The 24449-nt window shown below is 39.4% G+C and overlaps 1 protein-coding gene across 4 annotated transcripts in view; it reads left to right on the top strand.

The window, feature by feature from the left end:
* The window catches only part of OPA1 (OPA1 mitochondrial dynamin like GTPase), a 75513-nt gene that overhangs the window by 4040 nt on the left and 47024 nt on the right, over positions 1-24449 (top strand). The window contains exons 4-11 of one of the 4 annotated variants that reach the window (XM_063442769.1): positions 1153-1260; positions 2694-2747; positions 3416-3486; positions 12903-13013; positions 16920-16973; positions 18388-18492; positions 20682-20768; positions 23515-23628. In XM_063442769.1, the coding sequence (XP_063298839.1) occupies positions 1153-1260; positions 2694-2747; positions 3416-3486; positions 12903-13013; positions 16920-16973; positions 18388-18492; positions 20682-20768; positions 23515-23628 (704 nt within the window). The remainder of the gene's footprint in view (positions 1-1152; positions 1261-2693; positions 2748-3415; positions 3487-12902; positions 13014-16919; positions 16974-18387; positions 18493-20681; positions 20769-23514; positions 23629-24449) is intronic. The other 3 variants (XM_063442770.1, XM_063442771.1, XM_063442772.1) reach the window with 3 other exon arrangements.

The raw sequence follows: 24449 nt of genomic DNA, 5'->3' as shown, positions 1-24449 counted from the left end.
TCCTTTAATGGCAGTTAAAACTTTTTGCCAGTGGCTCTTAGATTTTAGGGAATATCTTACAATTTTAGCTGGTTATATGTGTTAATCAGAGTTTGTCATGGATCTATTAAAACTCAAAATATGTCCTTATAAACCAAGATTGCAGACACTGAAAACCTGAACTGTAGTGTGACTATAGGATAGACTTTAGTTCCCCCTTTTATGCAAAAATAAAGGTAAGATGCAAACTTTTAATGACATTTATTTTGAAGCAAGAACAAAAAAAGGGTTTTGTCCCACGCTACAAGTCCATAAAATAGAAATCACCTGTAGATGTAAAAACATATATTTATTTAAACATTTTAAAATCCATAAAAAGTTACTCGCATATAGTGTGTAAGAGCATTCAAAATCTAGCAAGTTTCTCCATGAGACTAAATCATATTTTGAGGTACTAATCCTTCTCTAGTGATATCCCTTTTAACCAGGATTTTACTGAGATCTCTTGACAATCACCAACGTCCCATTAAAACAAACAAATAGATTAGTAAACATGCATTCTTGTTCATCATAATTAATTATTACTTTAGCAGTTACCACCTGACCACTCGTGCTGCCAGTAGTCAAATGCTGCAGTTCGCATGAAAAATGCAAATTAATTTATTTTGCCAATGACCCTTCTGCTGGATGTGTGTAACGTTAATCTGGTTAAATATCCAGTGTTTGATAAGTATACAAATTCAATATTTTATATATGATTTGTATATTACAATTCCCATTTGAAAGAAAACGCTGTATGTTACCAAATGTAATGCACTCATTTATTTAAACTGACTGAATTTCAAACAGATTTGCCTATTGTATGAAAATTGGGTAGCAATTTGTTTAGTTATTTTTGTTTATGTGTGAATGTAATTGATCTTAGTTGCATTTGGACTTTAATGAATAATGCTGATAGCAAATGCACTGCTTTTTCTCCCTTTAGCATCCTATAAAACATGTTTTTCATGATCGTCTCTTTTTAACCCCTTAAGGACCAAACTTCTGGAATAAAAGGGAATCATGACATGTCATGTGTCCTTAAGGGGTTAAAATGGATGTAATGACAGACATGCATGTAATGTTTCATACTTTGTGATAATGACATTTTGACATTTGGATCTTCATTTACAGATAAATTTAGAAAAGCACTCCCAGATTCTGACGAACTAGCTAAACTTCTGCCTGATTTTGAGAAGCTGGGTGAAAGTTTTAGCTTATTAAAAGGATGGCTTTCATCAGGTGAGGGGATAAATATTTCATCTCATCAGTTGTATCAGTCAGTTATATGTATCACATGTTTTGTCTCATTCAATCCTTTTAATTCTTGATTGAAAACATTTATTCTTTAAACAAATCTTCTGTTACCACCAGTATTGCCCTTATTGATGGTAGTTAGAAAATGTGAAACTGCACATCCCCCTTTCTGTGCATATTATAATGTTTGCAAATGTGGTACGGACTGCAATCCTCAATTTATTATGTTGCTTCCAGCTTTATAATATTCAGGCCAATGCTAGCATATGGTTTTAGGGCATGTATGGCTTATTTAAACTCCCCAGTCCATTGCATGTGCTGTTCGTGCCCACAGGGTTTCCCTTGTAAGCCTTTCTTTCTCAAACCCCTTTAACAGTGGTACCTGCAATAAGACTTGACATTTGGATCTGCCACAACTTCTCACATCGGCAGTTCAGCACCATATGTAATACTGATGTTGCCAAATTGGCAATTTTCTACCAACAATGTATACATTTATTATAATTCATTGATCGCACAATTTAGTTACAACTCGTGAGACATAACCATATGTATATTTTTAATATAGGTAACTGTCTCTGAAAATTACTTATAGTATAATTTAGTGTACATTTTGCATGACTCTCTTTCAACTAATAATTTCACAACTTTTGTAAGGTTTTGTTTTTGTGAAAAATACCAAACGCTGAACATGGGAATTTAAATAAATTTAAAATCACACATACATACAAGATGCGTTATCATGTCTCACTTCTATTACATTACATATGACCATGTAAAGGGTTACTCCAACTACCATAACCACTTTTAGAAGTGGTCATGTGGGTAGGCATGTGTATGTGCAGTGTTTGTAGTCCCCCACCCTCCGGAACATGTCACTTAGGCAGCCTAGAAGTCTTTTCCAGAATGCAGAATGTCAATTCTGTGCATATTTTACATTTGTCATCAGAACGCATAACATACTGTCAACAGGCGTATTGAGCTTCTCCTCCAGTACAGCCCTTCCTGCGTCCCTATACTTTTGTTTGCTTTTTCCCCACACCCAATCTCCCTTCCACTCGCCGGCTCAAAGCACACTCATGTGCTCAGAGCTGGTGAAATGGTCCGATCAAAGCCTTTGATTGGACCACACATGGCACTAGATTCCAGGTAAGGAAAATACTTAAAAAAAAATAAAAAAATGTTTTTTTATTTTTATAAAAAAATATAAGAGGGGGCATAGTGAATAGTTCCCCACAGAGCATTTTATATGTTTAAAAAAAGAAAGTTGGAGTAACCCTTTAATTTTCCATTTTATTCTCATTTGCATATTTTAATGCATTTCAATTTAAGTAGCCTTGGGTTTCCTTTCCAGGTTTGCAACCATGCTTTCACACAATATCATTTTTTCCCCTTTTTTTTTTGCCAATCTTTCACAGGTCACAATTTGGTTAGTGAAGTCATAGGAGCTTCTGATCTGCTACTGTTGTTAGGTGTGTAAATGCCATCTATGTTGCCCTTTTAACACAATTATCTGATAGTACCTCTTAAATATCACATTATATCGCTTAGCATAATATGACATTAGCACAGGAATTGTCTGGTGGGGTGTTGGGGGGGGGGGGGGATTGTGTGAATCTTAGCTGATATTTAACTTTTTAACGATGTTCCATTCCCATTTTTCTTAGTTCTGCATGAGTCCATTTTGTTATGAAAGTTGACTATACCACCTATATTGCTGGCTGTTACTGGAAAGGAAGCCTCAGCTATTGCAATGTTTATCATATGTCTATAATTGTATTCATTTCACATATTTACAGCATTTATTGCAATTTGGCCTAAAATGTGCAATTCATTTCTCAAAGGCCTTTACATAATTCTGTTTCAGCTGTGCTCCAACACAGTTTGTTCAGATTGTGACATGTCTTTCGAGTATAAAAAAAAAAAAAAAGGAAATAATTACAATTGTCCACCCATGTGGTATCTTGCTGTAGGCATCAACTATGTTGTGCAATTCGCAGAATATTATTATATATACTATATACTATTAAAATAAATCACTGGGAATATCTTATTGACCCTTTCCGATTGAATTGATGTAATTTTTAAAGATAATCATATCTATGACATGATATTGTGCACTCTGGCTTCTTTTATTTAGGTTCAGGAGGGGAGACTGCCTTTAAAGCTTCAGATAGTCAAGGTTTTGAAAATGAAAAACAATACAAAAAGGTGAGAAAACATTAAGTAGCTTTTATTTTATGTTTTTTTTAATTTATTATTTATTAAAACAAAGTTGGTATTAAAGAGACATGCATGACTTGACAATTATTATTTTTTTAAACTAGCAAGCAAACACTTAAACAAATATAAACAAATATACAAACCATAATAAAGCAAGAATTTTTTTTACAACTTCCTTTCTACCCACCCATCTCTCTTTCAGATCTGTCCACTTATGACAGAAACAGGGCATTAGTCTTGTATTTCCACTTACCATAACTAGGTTCTATAGAGAGAAACCCTACACCAAGGCCTGCTCTGCATGAATCACACTGATCAGACTCCGTTTCATCTCCCCATGTTTTAAGGCCAAGAGATCTTCCAACTGCACATTTGTAAATTTGCCATGCATGCCTAATCCACTTTTCCAGCATTCCTAGAGATAGGACACTGATTGGGTAGATCAGTGCCCTCCCTGGAGTGGATGTGAAAAGCATAAGAAAGAAAAAAGCTAATAAAAAATATATTTCAACCTGCAGAGTGAGGCAACTGTCCCACTTAAATCTAAAGGTTGTCTCAAAGTGATGCATGTCCCTTTAAGTTTTCACACTGTATGTAACATTGTAAGGTTGTTTACAATTCATAACAATGTCTTATAGTAATGTACATAGTCTTTTGCAAACTGTATCTAACACAGATATAGAGCAATATTTGAATACATGATGCTAATGTATCCTGTAATTGAATACTATTTCTATTATATACTGTAATAAAACATCGTGAGATTAGAATGCAATAGAATTCAAAAAAATTCCATCTACTTTGGTATTGTATTATTTAATATTATGTCCAGCCCTATATGTTCATGGGAATATGTACTATATATCAGGGTTTTCATCTTCTTTTCTCTCCTGGTGTTAAGATTCTGTCAGTGTGCCCAGCGAGTGCGTATGGACACAAAAATATATTCTTTTGATTGCTGAAGTTTTCTTAGAAACAAAAAAAAAAACAGGTGGTACAGCCTATACCCTCAGTGAAGCACTGTAGGGGGTTCATGCAATGTTAAACACAATACACACACAAGCAAGCTATAAGAATAATAACGAAACAGCTGTCCATGAGTGGTTCACTGGCATTGCACCTCTTCCTGAGTTGTGTTTCAAAGCTGTTGTATGCAGCAGACACATACATGGGAACCATGTATAAAGTGGAATTATGAGGCAAAAATGTGGTTCTTTGTTGAGCTCATTTGCATACTCATTTGTAAAATAGGTGTTACGCTCACTTTGTTCAGATCCTTAAAATCATTGCTCTGAGTGTAGCAGTTATAGTACCTATATAAAGGGGATGGCACAACCCCAATGAAGATTCTTGAGGCTTCAGAGGGCTTATGAAGTGCTATTAAATCTATTTAAGGAAAAATGGTATTAAAACATATAATATAAATCATAAAATGAGCAAATAGAATATATACTCATATAAAGAAAAGTTCTGAATATAGCCAAAACACGTTTCACTACTCCTGGAGCTTCCTCTGTCATCTGTGATCTGATACCATGAAACTTTCATTTTTTTTCATGTCATCTAGGCCCTCCCTTTGGGTCACATGTGTTGTCTGTTTGTCCAAGCATGATGTCTTAATACCTCTTTCCCTTAAACTACAATATATTCACCTGTTTCCCCCAAATCAGATTGGGTGGATATTTTTTCCACCGATTTTGCTTAATATTTCATTTTTGGTCAGTGGACATGACATTGCGGGATATCCTGCTCATTACTACCTTCAATGCACACGCACGGCCACATCTCCCCCAAATCCTCCTTCCTCCATGACGTAGGAAAATGCTTTTCAATGCTTTCCTATTTTAGCGGCGCTTTTAGCGACGCTGGAGGTCCTCACACAGCGTGAGGACGTCCAGCGACGCTATAGCACAGAAAACCCGTGCTATAGACCAGGAAGTGTTATCTAGTGGCTGTCTAGTAGACAGCCACTAGAGGATGAGTTAACCCTGCAAGGTAATTATTGCAGTTTATAAAACTGCAATAATTACACTTTCAGGGTTAAGGGTAGTGGGAGTTGGCACCCAGACCACTCCAATGGGCAGAAGTGGTCTAGGTGCCTGGAGTGTCCTTTTAGTCTGTTTTGTTCATGCGGGTATGCCAGCCATATTTTTCTCATGATTCCCTGCATGTGTATGTGCATTCATAGACAACCTACAGGGAATTATGGGGCATTTCATATTTGTATTGTATTTCAAAATGGCAGTTTCAGAAGGAATGTAATTTGTACATTCCATTGCATATACTCAGAAGTTAGGCATCAGCTGTATTATTGAAAGCAACCTGAATCTTTGTTTGTCATCCTTACATTACAACTAAGTTATTTGTAATGACTAGGAAATTATGGCATCTCTTTTGGGTAAGACATCACTCAATGTTATTGCTGTGTTAAATAAAATACAGGACTGTATGTACGTTAATCATATATGTGTAGGTATGTAATGTGTTTTCTTCTATTTTATCTTTTTATGCGTTAGGCATAAGTTAGCAATGCTGGAAAGCAGCACCAGTATACGTTAATAAAATAATAAAGAACACTGCACACAGGAGCATTTACAATGGCACACCAGTTGTACTTCAGTTTGAATAGGATCTCATAGAAATATAAGCCCTGTCACCATTGATTCACACGTAAAAGAAACTTGAGACTCTCAGCGTGTTAACATATGTATTCAGTACAGGTATATAATGAGAATACAACTAACAATGTACATACATACATACAGCCACTCTGTTACACACTACCACTCTCTCTTATTAAGAGAGAGACACACACACTCACAATCTCTCTCTCTCATACAAACACAGCTATTCTCACGTAACCTGACTGTCTGTAAACTTGTCAAAGCCTCAATGTGGCTGGGATTGTTGTATATTCATCACTTATCCAAGCTTGTCAAAGACCCTGCTGGATTGAAATGTTGCTGTTGTTTTGCTCTCAATAAAGCTTCTATTTTGGCTTTTATCCTTGAGTGCCTCGATCAATATTTACTTTCTATATCTGGAAGTGAGACCTAACCATCCTCAGTCTTGAGCACCCTGGAAGCCTGGCGAATGCAGTATCCATTATCAATTCCACATTGATACATACACCATAGACAAGAAAGATAGTCTTCTGGTTGGTATAGCACCCACCTGGTCATGGGCAGGGTTGCAGGCCGCCTCTTCTTTCTTTGCAGCCTCATGAACTTTAGAAAAATTCAGTTTTTACTCACAATTGTTTCCTGTGGCACCTTACTGCGCATTTGCAAGATTATCTGTGGAAGGGTCTGCGGGATCCTCTTTTGTACTATTGCACATGTGCAAGAGACCAATAATGACAACAACTTCTGGAAGATTAAATTCTGACAGCACTGAAGGAGGACAGCTTAAGGTAAGTATGTTTCTTTAAGTGCTCCCAAGTCTGAGATCTCCACACAAGGGAACATGTCGATTTGTCAGGTCTTTGCACAGAATACAGAGACCTGAAAAGTTTTCACTACCCCTATCACCATGAGTGAGTGGTGAGTGAAAATTGAGTGTGCTAGTGTTAGATTACCCATGATTAACCATACTCTGTGTCAGAAACTGTGGCTGTTAGTGGTATAAGAAACCCAGCACAGTGTGTATATGTGCTTACATTAAACACCAGGGATGAAGCCCCTACCAACCAAATGGAGAGATGATTAATGACATCTGCCTGTATGGCTAATATCAAATGTGTGAATCTAAGTCCCTTTGTGAAGAAACATATTACATAAAATAACATTTCAGTATTCTGTTTTAAATCTTTATTAATAATCCAAAATGTGTAAATGTTTGCTTGTCTTGAAAGAGGTTTGCATGTTATAGGCCAACTGTAAGGCTTACCCTGGTCTCCTAAAAAGTGTGTGGTAGGCAACTTTGCCCTTGTGTTGACATACAGTTGTTATGTCAGAGTATAACATAAATGTTGGTGCCCCAGCAATAGTGTTATCACTGGGTTGAAGTATAAAATTCTTGGTCCTGTAACCAGGGCCAGCTTTAGGCCCCTGTGTGAAAAATCTTCACAGCGCCCCCCTGGTCATACCACTTCATCCATGTATATTGTGTGTCAATAGGTGTAGTGTTTGTATATGGGATTTATTAAATTAATTATTTAAAAGCTAAAATTAATTCCTGCTTCCCTGTTGTTACCTTGCATGGAGTGGGGCATGCTGATCTCAGGTGGTCCAGTGTGCTGGGAATCTGGTCAGCACCTCCACCAGGTGCAGACCATAAGTAACGGTCTTGCGAGCTCTGGCACTTACAGTGTCAGTGCTTTCCTGTGGTAATCCGCAGCAACATTCTGATTGGCCGGAGCTCGGAAGACAGCTACATATTGTATTTTGTATGACAGAGCACCGCTGTAATAAATCTCATAACAATATGATGTAATGGTGTTTGTGTGCTGTCTGTGTGTGCTAGGCATGATGGCTGTGTGTGATATGTATGTTGTCTGTATGTAATAATTGTAATGATTATATTGACTGCGTGTGATATATGTATTGGATCTGTGTGGTATTTGTGCAGGGTTTATTATCTTTGTGTGATGGGTATTTCATTCAGATAAAAATATGTATGTAGGCCCATGTGTGAGTGCCAAGTCACATACACAATTAAAGGTAGTCACAGGCAGACAGTCTGCACACTGCTACAGACAGTCGTAAACACACTGTTACAGGCAGACAATCATACACACATTTGCAGACAGCCACACATACATTTTCAAGCAGTAGTAAACACAGTTTCAGCGAGACACACATAAACACACACTAACAGACAGACTGTTACCTCTTTACATTATGGGCTGGAGGGGGAAGCAGGGTAGTGTGGAGGTGGGTATGGGATGAGGGGGCACAGTAGTTGTAGGTGGGGTAGCAGGGGTAGTGTAGTGGTAGGTGGGGTAGCAGGGGTAGTGTAGTAGCAGGTGGGGGAGCAGGGGTAGTGTAGTGGTAGGTGGGGGAGCAGGGGTAGTGTGGTGGCAGGTGGGGGAGCAGTGGTAGTGTGGGGGAGCAGGGGTAGTGTGGTGGCAGGTGGGGGAGCAGGGGTAGTGTGGTGGTAGGTGGGGGAGCAGGGGTAGTGTGGTGGTAGGTGGGGGAGCGGGGGTAGTGTGGTGGTAGGTGGGGGAGCAGGGGTAGTGTGGTGGTAGGTGGGGGAGCGGGGGTAGTGTGGTGGTAGGTGGGGGAGCAGGGGTAGTGTGGTGGTAGGTGGGGGAGCAGGGGTAGTGTGGTGGTAGGTGGGGGAGCAGGGGTAGTGTGGTGGTAGGTGGGGGAGCAGGGGTAGTGTGGTGGTAGGTGGAGGAGCAGGGGTAGTGTGGTGGTATGTGGGGGAGCAGGGGTAGTGTGGTGGTAGGTGGGGGAGCAGGGGTAGTGTGGTGGTAGGTGGGGGAGCAGGGGTAGTGTGGTGGTAGGTGGAGGAGCAGGGGTAGTGTGGTGGTAGGTGGGAGGAGCAGGGGTAGTGTGGTGGTAGGTGGGAGGAGCAGGGGTAGTGTGGTGGTAGGTGGGAGGAGCAGGGGTAGTGTGGTGGTAGGTGGGAGGAGCAGGGGTAGTGTGGTGGTAGGTGGGGGAGCAGGGGTAGTGTGGTGGTAGGTGGAGGAGCAGGGGTAGTGTGGTGGTAGGTGGGAGGAGCAGGGGTAGTGTGGTGGTAGGTGGGGGAGCAGGGGTAGTGTGGTGGTAGGTGGGAGGAGCAGGGGTAGTGTGGTGGTAGGTGGAGGAGCAGGGGTAGTGTGGTGGTAGGTGGAGGAGCAGGGGTAGTGTGGTGGTAGGTGGGAGGAGCAGGGGTAGTGTGGTGGTAGGTGGGAGGAGCAGGGGTAGTGTGGTGGTATGTGGGGGAGCAGGGGTAGTGTGGTGGTAGGTGGGGGAGCAGGGGTAGTGTGGTGGTAGGTGGGGGAGCAGGGGTAGTGTGGTGGTAGGTGGAGGAGCAGGGGTAGTGTGGTGGTAGGTGGGAGGAGCAGGGGTAGTGTGGTGGTAGGTGGGGGAGCAGGGGTAGTGTGGTGGTAGGTGGAGGAGCAGGGGTAGTGTGGTGGTAGGTGGGGGAGCAGGGGTAGTGTGGTGGTAGGTGGAGGAGCAGGGGTAGTGTGGTGGTAGGTGGGAGGAGCAGGGGTAGTGTGGTGGTAGGTGGGAGGAGCAGGGGTAGTGTGGTGGTAGGTGGGAGGAGCAGGGGTAGTGTGGTGGTAGGTGGAGGAGCCAGGGGTTGAGTGGTGGTAGGTGGGGGAACAGGGGTAGTGTAGTGGTATGTGGGGGAACAGGGGTAGTGTGGTGGTAGGTGGGGGAGCAGGGGCAGTGTGGTGGCAGGTGGGTCAGTGCGCAGCGTGATCTGCAGTATAGGAGTGCTTTGAGCACCCCTCACACCTGTCACTAGAGGCATGTGCCGGTTGCATGGCCCCTGTACTGCCATGGGGCCCTGTGCGACCGCACAGCTCGCACACCCCTAAGGCCTGCCCTGCTGGTAACTAATGCCTGACTACAGTAAAAGCAACTACAATGTGCGTACAACACCTGCAATATCCCTTGCATCCATTGAGAAACAAGGTCACATTGTATAAAGCTATCCAAAAGCTAATCAAATAAGGATATAGATGGATGAGACCAATTACAATTGAATTGTTCTTTAAATGCACAGTTCCAAGAAAAAGACATACCGTATATAAACAATTTGTTTAAACTTCGGTCGTGTGAACTTCATATGTCTTTTGACAAGGTTATAGTGGTCTATATTTGCAAACCACTAATCTTGATGGTTTTAGCAGTTTTTGTTTGCGTGCTCTAAGAGGATTTTCTAGTGCACATCCTACACAAAGTGGAAATGGCATTTTAAGACTCTGACTTCATTTAACTTCTCTCATCCTGGATTCCTCCTTTTGTGGTTGTGCATTTGCATGTTAGTGACAGTTCAAAATATCCAAGGCTGCATTGGAACAAAATATACATAGAGACTAATTTACCCACAAAAGTTTAAAAAAAAAAAAAACGCCAAAAACCCTATGAACCCATGTTACTTTTTTCCATCTTTTTCTGTCTGATGAACCATCTAAAGTTAGATCACCCTTTTCTGGTGTCAGAATTTGTTGCTTGCTCATTGTTGAATTGGGGTTATCACCAGGCCTGTTGCTTCCCTTATACATGGTTTTCTGTTCCCTTCATAAACAATGATTTCTGACCAAGCCGGTACAGATAAATCAAATGCTATGTAGATTTGCTGGATTTATTAATACTACTTATGCGTCAAGAGATAAAGGAGCTAAACAACGAAGAAGTAACTGGACTGGTTGTCTGACAGCCAGGGAGGTGTAACAAGGCTCCTGTATAAAAGTGACAGTTTCTATTGAAATCCGTTCTTTTTGAAAATGGGAAAAAAAGAGGACACACTCTTTACAAATAAAGCACTTTAGCAAGCTAAAGTGCTTTGTGTTTAGAGTGTTTTGTGCTTTTGACAATATAGGAGAGTGTGGTTTGATTTATGGATCAGTGCTTTATATAGAACAGAATTATTCACAGCGTTTTTCTTCCTTGCATTTTCCCTGGCTACATCAGCTGTCGGTGAGAAAGGAGTTCTAAAATGTACTCTATACATCAGCTGGATTCAGCATTGAATGGAATCCAGCTAGTTTAGCATGTTGTGAGACTACATGGCATTTATCTTGATAAAACCACATAGACCAATAAAGCCATGTAATCTAAATCACATTTGCGTTGATTGATTTTGGGTATGTGTTGGGGTGTTTTCCTGGGGTGTGTTGGGGTGTTTTGGGGATTGATGCAACCATGAAAGAAAATCTGACTTCATATTTAAACATGGTAGTCCTAACCTGTTTTTCCACTACATGAAACAATGAATTAACCAAGCAAGAACCTATCATGTTCAGTTTTCCTTGCTTTTTTTATTCCCTCCAGACCTTTATTTTTTGTGTGTAACACAAGTTTTGAATACCCACGTGTAATCTGTGTAGTCCTTGTGTTTACAAATATCTGCTGTTTTGATGTATTTTAATAGCATGTTTCATGGCAGGCATGGGAAATCTGTGGTGATCCCAAGATTATAGCGTTAAGGCACCAAGATTGATGAGGATCATGGGTGTCATGGTTCACCTGCAAGTGAATAGTCACAGTTTGCCCATGCCTGTTCTAGAGCGTAGCAGTTAAATTCGGGATCCTCTGTGTCATTACGCTTAATTTAGACAGTAGATATACGTTTCTCAGCAAATGTCCATCTATGTGTTTGTGTTTAGGTATATGGAGGCTATTATCCTGCTCACATACCCAAGGTCTTTTCACGATATTCCATCACATAATCTTACATACTTTGAAGATTTGCCATTGCTACTATCCTGGCATCACATTCTGCTTTGCTTTGCGCTCTAAGCATGCGCTCTGCAGATAGCGGCAGGATAGTTATTGTGTTAACAGCTGTTGCAAACTTACTTTTATCTGGCTAGTACTTAAATATTTAATGTGCTGCAGTTAAAGCATTACAGCTTTTAAATATATAATAATGCAATTCATGTGAATATTAAGAACCTGCAGAAACGCTTTTGCTTGGATACAGAGGAAGTGAGTGTAACATTTAACTTAACTTAATAGCAACATACACATAGTTGCTTCTGTTGTTTTTTTTTTTGTAGTTGTAAAACTCATGATGCAAACGGGATAATACTATAAGTACCAAAACAACCGTTGTTTATTCTAGTCATTTTATGTATAGATCTTGCCCCTGCAATCTAAAATCTCAAATCTCTGCCATTTAGTTGTTAATTCACTTTATTTATACAGCCATGTAAAGAGAGATATAATGTTTAAACTTTTTTTTACCTCACATGGTGTTTAATTTAGAGGTTTTTTTTTTGCTCTGTTAATAGCCTGTAAGCACCTGCAGGAGCCTCCTGAGTGTGGTTTAAAGTTCAATTAACAGAGCGGTATGTACAACCTTCTATAATAAGCACACTATATCTGATGTGTTGTTACTTCTGATTGGAAATGAAACCATTTTTTTAATGTAGCATGTGGGAGGTGTAGCTAGGGCTGCCTAAACAGAAACAAAAGTGATTTAATTCCTAAATGGCAGAGAATTGAGCAGTGAGACTGTGGGGGCAAGCTCATATACCAAATTTGCTTCATTTAGCTAAAGTTGTATTGGTGCTTAGTGTCCCTTTAATGAAGATTAAAAGTCATCTAATGTTCAGTTCTTTATTTTAGATACTATCACTCTTCAGTTAAGTGCAGCACTCACCAGTCTGTTTCCATTTTGACCCTAGGCATTTCTGTCTTCTCATTTGTGTTTAGCTTGCCCCTTTTATTTTATTTGATTCCCAATCACGTTTTTGTCTTCCACCTTCACCCCTTCTTTCTCTCTCTATGAACTCATGGCAGGGTTTGCTTGGTGAACTCATTCTATTACAAGAGCAGATCAAGCAGCACGAAGAAGAGGCACGCAGGGCGACCGGGAACATTAACACAGGCACCTCACAGCAAAAGCGCAAGGTGAAGCTTCATAGGACGCTGCATGCAATGAATCTAAAAACCTGAGTGTCAGAAAGCTGGGTATTCACACAAAAAGAGCTAACCTTGTTTGATCAGTCCTAGTCTGATAAATAATCTATCCTCTTTTCAAGCATGAATACTTTCCCTTTCATTTTCATTTATAGCCACCACTGGATTGAAAGTGCTTTATTCACATGATTTGATACACTTTAATTGTGATTTCTCCCTTCAAGTCTATTGTAGCAGGTTTTCTGTCACATGTATAAATTGACTTCATTTCTAACAGGGATAACTTGTGTATGTGGTATTAGCGTGGCAGCCATTCTTCAACTTTATCATTAAGCATACTAAAATAATTTTAATAGACATTTTCCGGTGTCAAATAGGTCTCTGTTGTACTGAGGAAGGAATTGCCACTACGGTAAACAACGTATTGCTGGGAGATACCTGGTTTTGGTCCACATATCATGTGCCTTCTTCATTTTAAATGGTATCTAATGTTAGCTATTCCAAAACCGACAAGCTGGAACAATTTACGGAGTTGGATCATTTTTCCACTTGTGCTATTGTGGCCTACATTTTCCAATTCCATTTATAATCTTTATAACCTCATTAGTCATTGTGAGAGAAAGCATGTTTGTGCCTCCACATATGTGCTTCCTAGTGCATAGTAAGATCCAAAAGACATTTTATCTGTAATTCTTAAGGGACATGGAATGCAATTTGTGCATGTTAGAAATTTTTCTCCCAAAAAATTATGGTGGAACATAGTGTGCATCGTTAACACCTACCCTATTGTAGAATTTATGGTGGCCATAGTCTTTGAATAGAGTCCCTCTGATTATTGTGCAAGTAAGTACTCATTCAAAACATGTATAAACTAATTTGTTGATGATTAATGGTACACTCCATGCATCATAACCCTTATCCCAGGTGCTCTCCAGTTGTAAGTAGTCACACCGTTTCTGAATGGTTTGACTTCTTACCTTGGTATCGTCATGGCTGCACCCTGCTACTGTCACTACTTCATACATGTCTGAGCTAAGCCAGCTTTGCAGGGTGGCAATAGCCGTGATGAAGAGTGGCGCCCGACAGGTTTTAGGTAAGAAGTCAAACTGTTCTAAAACTAAATACTTATCATGGTTGCGACAGGGAACTCCTTGCATCATAACCACTACAGCACACTTATAGATAAATAAGATGTTACTGTTCCAACCTCTGGGGACCTACTGAAGTGGCTTAATGACCTCATTTCATTTCTGTCCCAGAGGATAATGGAACACTCCAAACCTATAAAGGCTTTAGCATTTAAAACCACGTCCCCTCACTATTTAACAAGTGCAGATTTTAAGAGATATTTGGCACTTTATAAAATGTCTAGTACACTCTCCCAGCTATCAGTCGGGTAGCCAGTAAGATGCTCTTCCTGATTGATCCAAGCAATGCTCCTCGCAGAGAAGCATTGGATTCAATGCCTCTTTATTAGAAGCATTGCAGGCAAAACTAACAAAAGGCTGTGTATGTGCCCTGCATCCCAATGCTTTTAAATGAGAAGCATTGGTTTGGCTTGGAGATCATCAGTACTAAAAATATCCTGCCAGGTTGATGAGAGCTGCGCTGGATTCTAGACTGAGTTAATATGTTTATTTAGGGGAGGGGAGAAGCAAGCAAGCCCAGGAAACACCCCAATACTCAATCAATATATATATATAAAAGGATTTATTTATAGAGCTGAAGTGTTCCTTTAAGAAACACTGGTCTATGTGTAGATCTTTAAAATTCTGCACAAAGTTCGCATTCTTATTTATTTATAAATAACAATCATGGGCTAAAGTCCTAAAACTAGAGCAGTAGGAACATTTCACTGGTTTCTACTTTTAGCACTTTGAATTGTCCTTGGAACATAAACCCTCATGTGTTTTCCTGACAACCACACTTTGAATGCAGCTAATGTCTGTTGTGGGATCTTAGGGGCTTTCACTCAGTTGTTTTAAAGCTGGGAGCTGTTAGAGTACATATATGTTTGCTGCTGAGATGATGTTGGTCATGTAAATTATTTAAATATTTTAAGTTCACAAAGCACATACTGAAAGTCTCTTTGTTTTACATCATTTCTAACATTTGTCACATGTTAATTTCTCCTGTTGGACAGTGTTAGCTGTAATTGCAGCAGCTTACCCCCTGAATATATCCTGCATTGTATTATGTGCTTTGAATGCATATTGACCTGCATGGATTGCCCGCATGCTGACACTGAGTGACCCTGGTGGTACCAGTGCCATGAATTCACCATTGCTGCTTTAGAGGAAATAAGAATACAAACCTGCATTTCTAATGCTATAGTATCCCTGTCCCTACTCCTTTCCAGATCCCCCATGCAATAAAAAATATAAAAATAAAATCCAGTGCTGCTTAGCACTTCTCCCCTTGCAATATCATGGTCTCATAGAGGAGCGTAGGGGACCTAATATGCATGGGTGACCAGTGCCACACGCGCACTCAAAATTCCCTATAGGAGAGCTTTATTATGGGGCTTACACATCATGTAACCCTACAGTTAATATGCGGTCATCTGGGTAGAGGAGAAATTGAGATTTGTCAATAGAGCAGCTAGTCGTTGCACTAATTGTAATAGTTAACATAGTGAATGTGCAATGGTGCTTCCACCACAGGGGGCAGTTTGGTATTGGAACATGTAATTGTGTATGCTAGAAAGTTGTGGATTAAAGAGATTGTTGTACACAGAAGGCAGGATTTTAGAAAGTAGGTGCAGGGCAGTGGGGTGGATGTTATTTGATAGTTGTTTTCTTAATTGGACTGTGAACATGTAAGTTTTTTTGTTTCGATGGGGAAAGAACAAGTATTCACGTTTTGCGGGTTGCTTAAACATTTTGATTGGATTTATTATTCGGTTTAGTTAACATTGGGATACTATCTTTCAGAGATGCCCAGTGCTATAATTTATTTTAATCCTTGCTACTTGTCCTCTGTCAGTTTATTTGTAAATACTACGATCTACATTGATAAATAAAGGGTAATTACGAAGTAGGACAAGAGAAATGCTGTAATTCATAGGGGAAAGTTGAGCAGATCAAGTTCTTGTGATGGTATGTGATTTATCACACTGTACTAGGTGCTGGAAGTTAGGACATAACATATATTTTTTCATCCCTTACCAGCATTGTTTGTTGTTGTGTTTTTTTTTTTTACATGGTATGTTTGGCAAAGAGAAAATCGCATAAGTGGGCAGCAGCTCATTGTACGTTAGTGGGAAGGTATCCTGTAAAAGCATTGAGGCATGCATTTCCTTTACATAATATTAAAAAGTCACATTAGTACACTGGAATACAATAATGTCTGAGAGGAACATTTGTAGAAAGTTAAATAATTAGCAAACAGTGGGCAGTGCGTGCTTGTGATGAGAAAGCATACTTAGATGAGAGTCAATAATATTTTAAGTAGCTTTGAGATTAGTAAATATATATTCTTAAATATATAATTTTAGGAGTAAAGCTTTGTAATTTGTGTTTTTATCAATGTGAGGTCCCTAATATGAACTGTAAAGTGGAGAGAACGTGAAATGCTACAAACAAAGTCAAGTCTGTGTGAAGTTCAGTATTATGGTATTATAACCAAGCAAATATCTTCTCATAAAATGATAAATGATTGTGTGGTAGACAGATTATATATGTTAATGTTGATTTTTCAAATGAAGGTGGGGTAAAATAGGTTTGGAAATATCATGGAACATTCTAAACCTTGCCTTATCTGATTCCACCATGCAATGACCATGCGGGAACGGAATTCTCTTGGTGGATCCTATTATGGCTTTGATTATAAACTATATTAATAAAGTATTTTACACATTGATAGGCAAATAGGTTTCATTATCTCTTTCTATTCAAGGTCTCTGACAAAGAAAAGGTTGACCAACTGCAAGAGGAGCTCCTGAAAACTCAAGTATGTATCATTCACAGTTCAGCCATTGATTGCTGCAATAGCTATTCCTTCTAAAACTACAATTACTAGTGGTATGTTTTACATAACACTAATAGTTATATATTAAGGGACACTATAGTCACAAGAACAACTACAGCTTATTGTATTTGTTCTGCTGGGTAGAATCATTCCCTTCAGGCTTTTTGCTGTCTTTTTTAGCGAAAATGCAATGTTTACAATACAGCAGTAGTGTAGCTAGAGCTTTTGCCACCCCTATCTCGACCCACATCATGTACAATGCAGTCGCAGATGTCCGTGGCTGCACCAGACATACTTCTTTTAAGTACCCAACACAGTTTACAACCGTTACAAGCTTTTTTTTAAGATATGCATGTAATTCATTGGGGGCATATAATCTAAACAGTGATTTTATGGGGGATGGGGATTTGCCTATTTGAGGATCTGTGCAGGGGAGGGAGGCAGTGGCAGAGGAGATCTGTGCAGGGGAGGGAGGGGGACTGTCAGGGAGACAGTGGGAGAGGGGATCTGTGTAGGGGGTGCATATGTACAGGGGAGAGAGGGGGGCTGTGCAGGGAAGGGCATACATGATGTTTCTGCCAGGCTGCTCTTCCTCTTCACTCCGCAGGACAGGAGGCACAGGAAGTGATTTCACTTCACATCCTTCTGCCCCGCCTCTCCCCTCACTCACTGCACCGCTTGGAGGAGACCTGGCAAGCAGAGCAGAATCGCTGTCAGGTCTCACTCAGAGGGTGGGGGGAGGCACCTTGCCGCCCCCAAAAAAGTGCCACCTGGGACAGGGAGCCATCCCCCCCTCGCTACTTGCTATGCCACTGCAATACTGATAACTCCACTGGCCACTCCTTAGATGGCTGCTGGATGTTCTTCCTGGGTAAGTCCTGCCTAGTGTGCAGTACTGCCATTCAGTGTCTCTACCCTCTGCATGCAGGCACTGAACTTTTCTCATAAAGATGCATTGATTCAATTCATCTCTATGAGGAGATGCTGATTGACCAGTGCTGTGTTTGACTTGTGTTGGCTCTGCCCCTGATCTGCCTCCTTGACAGTCTCAACCAAGCTTATGGGGAAGCATTGTGATTGGCTCAGACCACCGCTTCTGATTATGTCAGCAGGCAGAGGCAGTTCACAGGCAAACAGGGGCAGAGCCAGGAGCTGCAGACTTGAATACAAGTAAGATTTTACTATATTTAGGGTGGCCAGGGGGGGCTAGATGGTGGTTTTAACACTATAGGGTCAGGGATAAATATTTGTGTTCCTGACCCTATAGTGCTCATTTAAACATAGTGTGAATTGTTAGGAATACTAAGTTATTTTCAGATAAATGTTCACATGTATCTGCAACATCAGAATTTGCCTTTACTGGATGTGAAACAAAAATCAATGTTTATATTTTCAGCTAAAATACCAGCGAATTCTTGAGCGGCTAGAGAAAGAAAACAAAGATTTGAGGAAAATAGTACTCCAAAAGGATGACAAGGGAATTCATCAGCGGAAAATGAAGGTGATGTGATAAAATGATGATGACATTCTCACCAGTAGGATTATAGTTAGATCTTTTTCCCCCATTTAAAGGGATACTATAGGCATCAAAACAACTTAATTTTAATGGAGTGGTTTTGGTGTATAGATCATGCCCCTGCTTTCTCATTGCTTAATCCTCTGCCAATTAGGAGTTACATTAATTAGTTGAAATACATTTTGGTACCATAACAGTCTAACCCTGCTATATTAGGCTCAGCACCAAGTGAGTGGAACTTATTTCCATTGTGTTATTGTATGAATATTGCTATATATTTCACCATGATCTGTGTTTATGCTCAACTTTTTAGAAGTGGGTTTCTTTTGTAACATAAGTGTGGCAATATTTTAATTTTATATAATATTTTATTATTGTTGGAGTGGTTGTGCGTTATCACCAATTTTTATGTTTTTGGAATTACGGTATATACTCGAGTATAAGACGAGTTTTTCAGCAAATTTTTTGTGCTGAAAAACCCCCACTCGTCTTATACTCGAGTCAATTGTCTGTATTATGGCAATTTACATTGCCATAATACAGACAGGGGGCTGTGGGGGCTGCAGAGCGTTTACTTACCTCTCCTGCAGCTCCTATCAGCTCCCTTCTCCTCCGCGCCGGTCCGTTCAGCACCTCGGTCAGCTCCCAGTGTAAGTCTCGCGAGAGCCGCGGGGTCATAGTGCGGCTCTCGCGAGACTTACAGTGTGAGCTGACAGGGAAGCTGACCGGACCGGCGCGGTGGAGAAGGGAGCTGACAGGAGCTGCAGGAGAGGTAAGTAAACTCTCAGCCAGCCCCCCTCCTCCCCCCACTGAACTACCAATGCCACTGGACCACCAGGGAAGGAGAGCCCCCCTCCCTGCCATGTATCAAGCAGGGAGGGGGGGACGAAAACAAATATTAATAATAATAAAATAAAATAAAAAATAATAATAATAAAAAAAAATGAATATAACAAAAAAACTATTAATATTAAAATAATAATAAAAATGCCCACCCCCCACCAAGGCTCTGCATCACACTCTGCATCACACACACACTCTGCATCACACACACACTCTGCATCACACACACACTCTGCATCACACACACACACTGCACTCATACACACACACTGCACTCATACACACACACTGCACTCATACACACACACTGCACTCATACACACACACTGCACTCATACACACACACTGCACTCATACACACACACTGCACTCATACACACACACTGCACTCATACACACACACTGCACTCATACACACACACTGCACTCATACACACACACTGCACTCATACACACACACACACACTGCATTCATACACACACACACACTGCATTCATACACACACACTGCACTCATACACACACACACACTGCACTCATACACACACACACACTGCATTCATACACACACACTGCATTCATACACACACACTGCATTCATACACACACACTGCATTCATACACACACACTGCATTCACACACACACACACACTGCATTCATACACACACTGCATTCATACACACACTGCATTCACACACACACTGCATTCACACACACACTGCATTCACACACACACTGCATTCACACACACACTGCACTCATACACACACACACTGCACTCATACACACACACACTGCACTCATACACACACACACACACACACACACACACTGCACTCATACACACACTGCATTCATACACACACACACTGCATTCATACACACACACACTGCATTCCTTATATACACACACTGTAAATAAATATTCAATTAATGTAATATTTTTAGGATCTAATTTTATTTAGAAATTTACCAGTAGCTGCTGCATTTCCCACCCTAGTCTTATACTCGAGTCAATACGTTTTCCCAGTTTTTTTGGGTAAAATTAGGGGCCTCGGCTTATATTCGGGTCGGCTTATACTCGAGTATATACGGTAATTAAAAATAATTGGATAGCATCATTTTTTGTTTATATATATATATATATATATATATATATATATATATATATATATATATACATAATGCAAATTTTTTCATAAAATTATATGGTAAAACTAATGACTGTAATTTTTTTGTGTCTTGAGAGAAGCACAGCATGCAGCATTGAAATGACCTTAATGCAGTCTTAACCAACACTATCCAATATTTTCCGAAATTGTCTTCTAGAAATCCTTGATTGATATGTATTCAGAAGTTTTGGATATATTGTCTGACTATGATGCAAACTACAACACCCAGGACCATTTACCAAGGGTATGTATCTAAACCAGTATGGGCAGCAAAGTGTAATTAAATGCAGAAATGTACACAAGTGTGTTAACCTAGAAGCCTAGAACTGGAAACTGCAATCTTGGCCTTTTTTTTTCACAATCATTGTTATAAAAACAGCTGTTGCACCTGTCAGTCAGCATAGAGAGAGGGCATGAAACAGAAAGGGAAGATTCCTTAATGTGTTGTTTTATTATGAGAAATGGTTCAAAGTGCTAAAAGTGGGGCAATCGCCATGGAAACCAGTGGGACCAGCTAGTGCATTCTTTTGTTGATGCTTCCTCTTTTACAATTCACATCACTTTACGGGACAGGACACATTGTTAAATCTCACCCAGTGTATCTTTTTCTATTCCTCCTATGCATGTGTGCCTTGACCCTGACTGGACTGAACTGGATTGTTAAAGACTCCTAAATCTTGAAAATATATTTAAAAGAAAACAGAGCACAACACAAAAAAGGTTAATACAGTTCATAGGAGATTGTTAAAGGAACATTAAAACTGTAGGAATAGAAACCTGTGTTCCCAACAGTTGAGTGTCACTGTCCTTAGTTGTTGTGAGCTACCTCCCATTTGCAATAAAAAAAAGTTAAATGAAAGTTTTAATCACCTTTTTCTATTGCCGAGGTGCTTTGTTTCTCCCCGCCTCCAGAGACATTATGGAAGCGGCATGGCCTCTTCCGCCGATGTCCAATCCAGTGCTACTCATAGAGGAGCATTGGGGACCTAATACACATGTGTGGTGAGTGCCGTGCGCACATTTAAAATTCCCCACAGGAAAGTATTGAATCAATGCTTTCCTATGAGGGCTTCTGCGTCTGTTTCGCAGAATCGTCTCTAGTGGCTGTCAATATGACAGCCGCTAGAGGAGGATTTAACCCTACAATGTAAATTTGCATTGCAGGATTAAATGGACCTGACCACTGCACCCAGGAAACTTCATTGAGATGAAGTGGCCTGGGTGACTTCAATGGTTCTTTAATATTTTATTCAGTTGTATAATTTCCAGAGAAGTGACAGTTTTTTCCCATTTAGAAAACTCATGGCAAGTCGCTACCCCTATAAGGTTCTTGGCAGATGACTTTCTCTGTGCTGTCTTGAGTTGAAAGCAAATTTGATTTAAAAAAAAAAAAAAAAATCAAAATATATGCATGGCTGAAATATGCTGCCATATTCTTAGCTTCCACTAGAGGTCACTGCATTATATAACATTTTGAAGTTTTGCTTGTTACTTTTTGGTACATGGTGTAATTTTGTACATCTATACAATGAAAAATGCCCAAATCCTCATATGCCAATGTACAATCATATATCATTCAAAAATTAGCTATATTGCACACACTTTACAGAAAAATAAACTTTCAAATCCAGGGGATCCAATGGATCAATTAATCAAAAGCTTGATACAGTATAGAGTATTATTTTTATATTTTCGACTATATCAGTAATCAACCCATTTTTGGAAAGTATTTTTTAGACAGAAAATGTGTTCCAACACTAAAACAGAAAGGAATCCTTATTTTCCCCAATAAGTAAATCATCAACCTGTATATCATTCTATTCGCTAAAATAGGCTTTCAAAATTGTAAACCTGTAGTTATTGATACAGCTTTAATTACAGTATAGAGTGGTCTGGGTGACTATAGTGTCCCTTTTGAAGTATTGATTTGGAAAGCATGCTACATTTTCTAGTATATTAGATTTATATGCATCTTAATTAGAATTTTGATTCTTGTTCAAACTTGGAAAATTATCTTTAAAAAAGTTCTCATTTAAATATAGCACTTTTTTTTAAGGAACACCCCAATGGAAAAAAAATATATATTTTTTCAAACAATTTAGTATATATATCCCCAATGAAAACATGCATGCATTTAATACTTCTTTTTTTTCATTGGGGATATATCTAAAAACGGCTTGCAAATGTTGCAGATCACTTGTCTTCAGCCTTAACAAGCCTTCTCCAGCCCAGACCTCCGTCTTCTCCAGCCCAGACCTTCTGCGGCTGTCCAATCACAGACTTCCCAATGCAGCTCAATGAGAACTCTTTGCAAGGCAAGTCTTCTGAGCAATCATCTGTTTCTTGACTTTATCTCTACCGAGTTAACCAAACCAGGAAGTACCAGGGCTGTTTGTCTTTGTCATTTATAAATGAACAGTGTTAATTTATAAATAAATTACTATTGAAATATGCACTTTCTGTAAAATGAAAAAAGAAAACACTCTCTTCACACTTCAGCAAGCTGTTCTCAAAGATATTAACCATTGCAATGCAGTCAATTCAGGATAGGTCTTACGCCAAGTAAATACAGTGACATGTTTTTAAACCTTTGCCCTAAGTTTGATTCTGTCACATTTCATGCTTGTATCTAGAATTGACTAAGCCTCATCATTCATTATTTTGAAAAACCTTGTTGTCTCAAGGAAGCATGAAATGTAAACATAAACTTGCAACATTTTATTATATTTTTTTGGGAGGGGAAAGGGGTGCATTATCTTTTCTTTCTTTTTTTTTTTTTTTTTTGCTCCTTATAGACATTAGTTTTAGTTTTTTTTTTTAAACATGTTTAAGTACAAAAATTAGCGGCATTCAAATAACCAAGATCGATTTCAACTGATATTTGGCTCACAATGAGCAATTCTCAGGCAGATTTGCACTAAGATGTTCTACGGTGACAAAATTACAATTAAAACGCACAGAATGTGAATAATAGTGCTTCATCATTACAGGTGATTGTAGTTGGTGACCAGAGTTCAGGAAAAACAAGTGTCCTGGAAATGATTGCACAGGCCAGGATCTTCCCTCGTGGATCAGGAGAGATGATGACTCGTTCTCCAGTGAAGGTACTTCACAAAAAAAAAAGGAATATTGGGGATATAGTATAATGTCAGTCTTGCATAGTTAACTTTTATAAGTAACCTGAAAGTTCAGCTGTTGGGATTGATTACCTTCTTTTATGAAGTAAACATTATTTTGCATATGTTTGTAAATCAATGTAATCAGTGTAGCAGTGTAGAGTTTTCATTGTTGTTTGAGTGTAAATGTGTACTATTATAGATTCCTACTTAATAATGTACACATAGTTGTGTATATTTTTTCACATTTTCAAGAATTGCCTCTGACATAAAGGCATTATGATTTAAAGTTCAGACATATTTGAAAATGAAGGCGTCCTTGGGTACATTTGACACATTAAAGGGATATTATAGGCACGAACCCAGGCCCTGTAGAAAAGCGTTGGATTGGCTAAAATAATTTAATTTTGATGATGTCAAGAAGGAGGCGGATCAGGGCAGACTCACGCTGTGCTGTAAAAATGGTAAGTTTTACTACCTTTTAAGGGGAGAGCAAGCCACCTAAATGGTGGTTTTAACACTATAGAGTCAGGAGAACATGTTTGTGTTCCTGACCCTATAGTGGTCCTTTACAAACGTTATTTTGACGTCTTTAAAGGAAAACTTTAATCAAATTTGCACTTTTTTAATAATAAAATAAATAATAAAATAATAAAAGTTGAATACATTTCATAAACATTACCGCTGTTTTTCAGTTGTGTATATCTTTTTTTTATTTTTATTTTTTTTATTTATTAAAACTTTTGTATTCTACTGTTGTCTGCCCAACTGCTGCTTAACCAAGGCAGGTTCATACAGAGCAATCGCAG

This window comes from Pelobates fuscus, chromosome 2, assembly GCF_036172605.1.
Source record: "Pelobates fuscus isolate aPelFus1 chromosome 2, aPelFus1.pri, whole genome shotgun sequence".
NCBI lineage: Eukaryota > Metazoa > Chordata > Amphibia > Anura > Pelobatidae > Pelobates > Pelobates fuscus.
The sequence above is the reverse complement of the archived record's forward strand: the minus strand, read 5'-3'. Positions and strand labels throughout refer to the sequence as shown.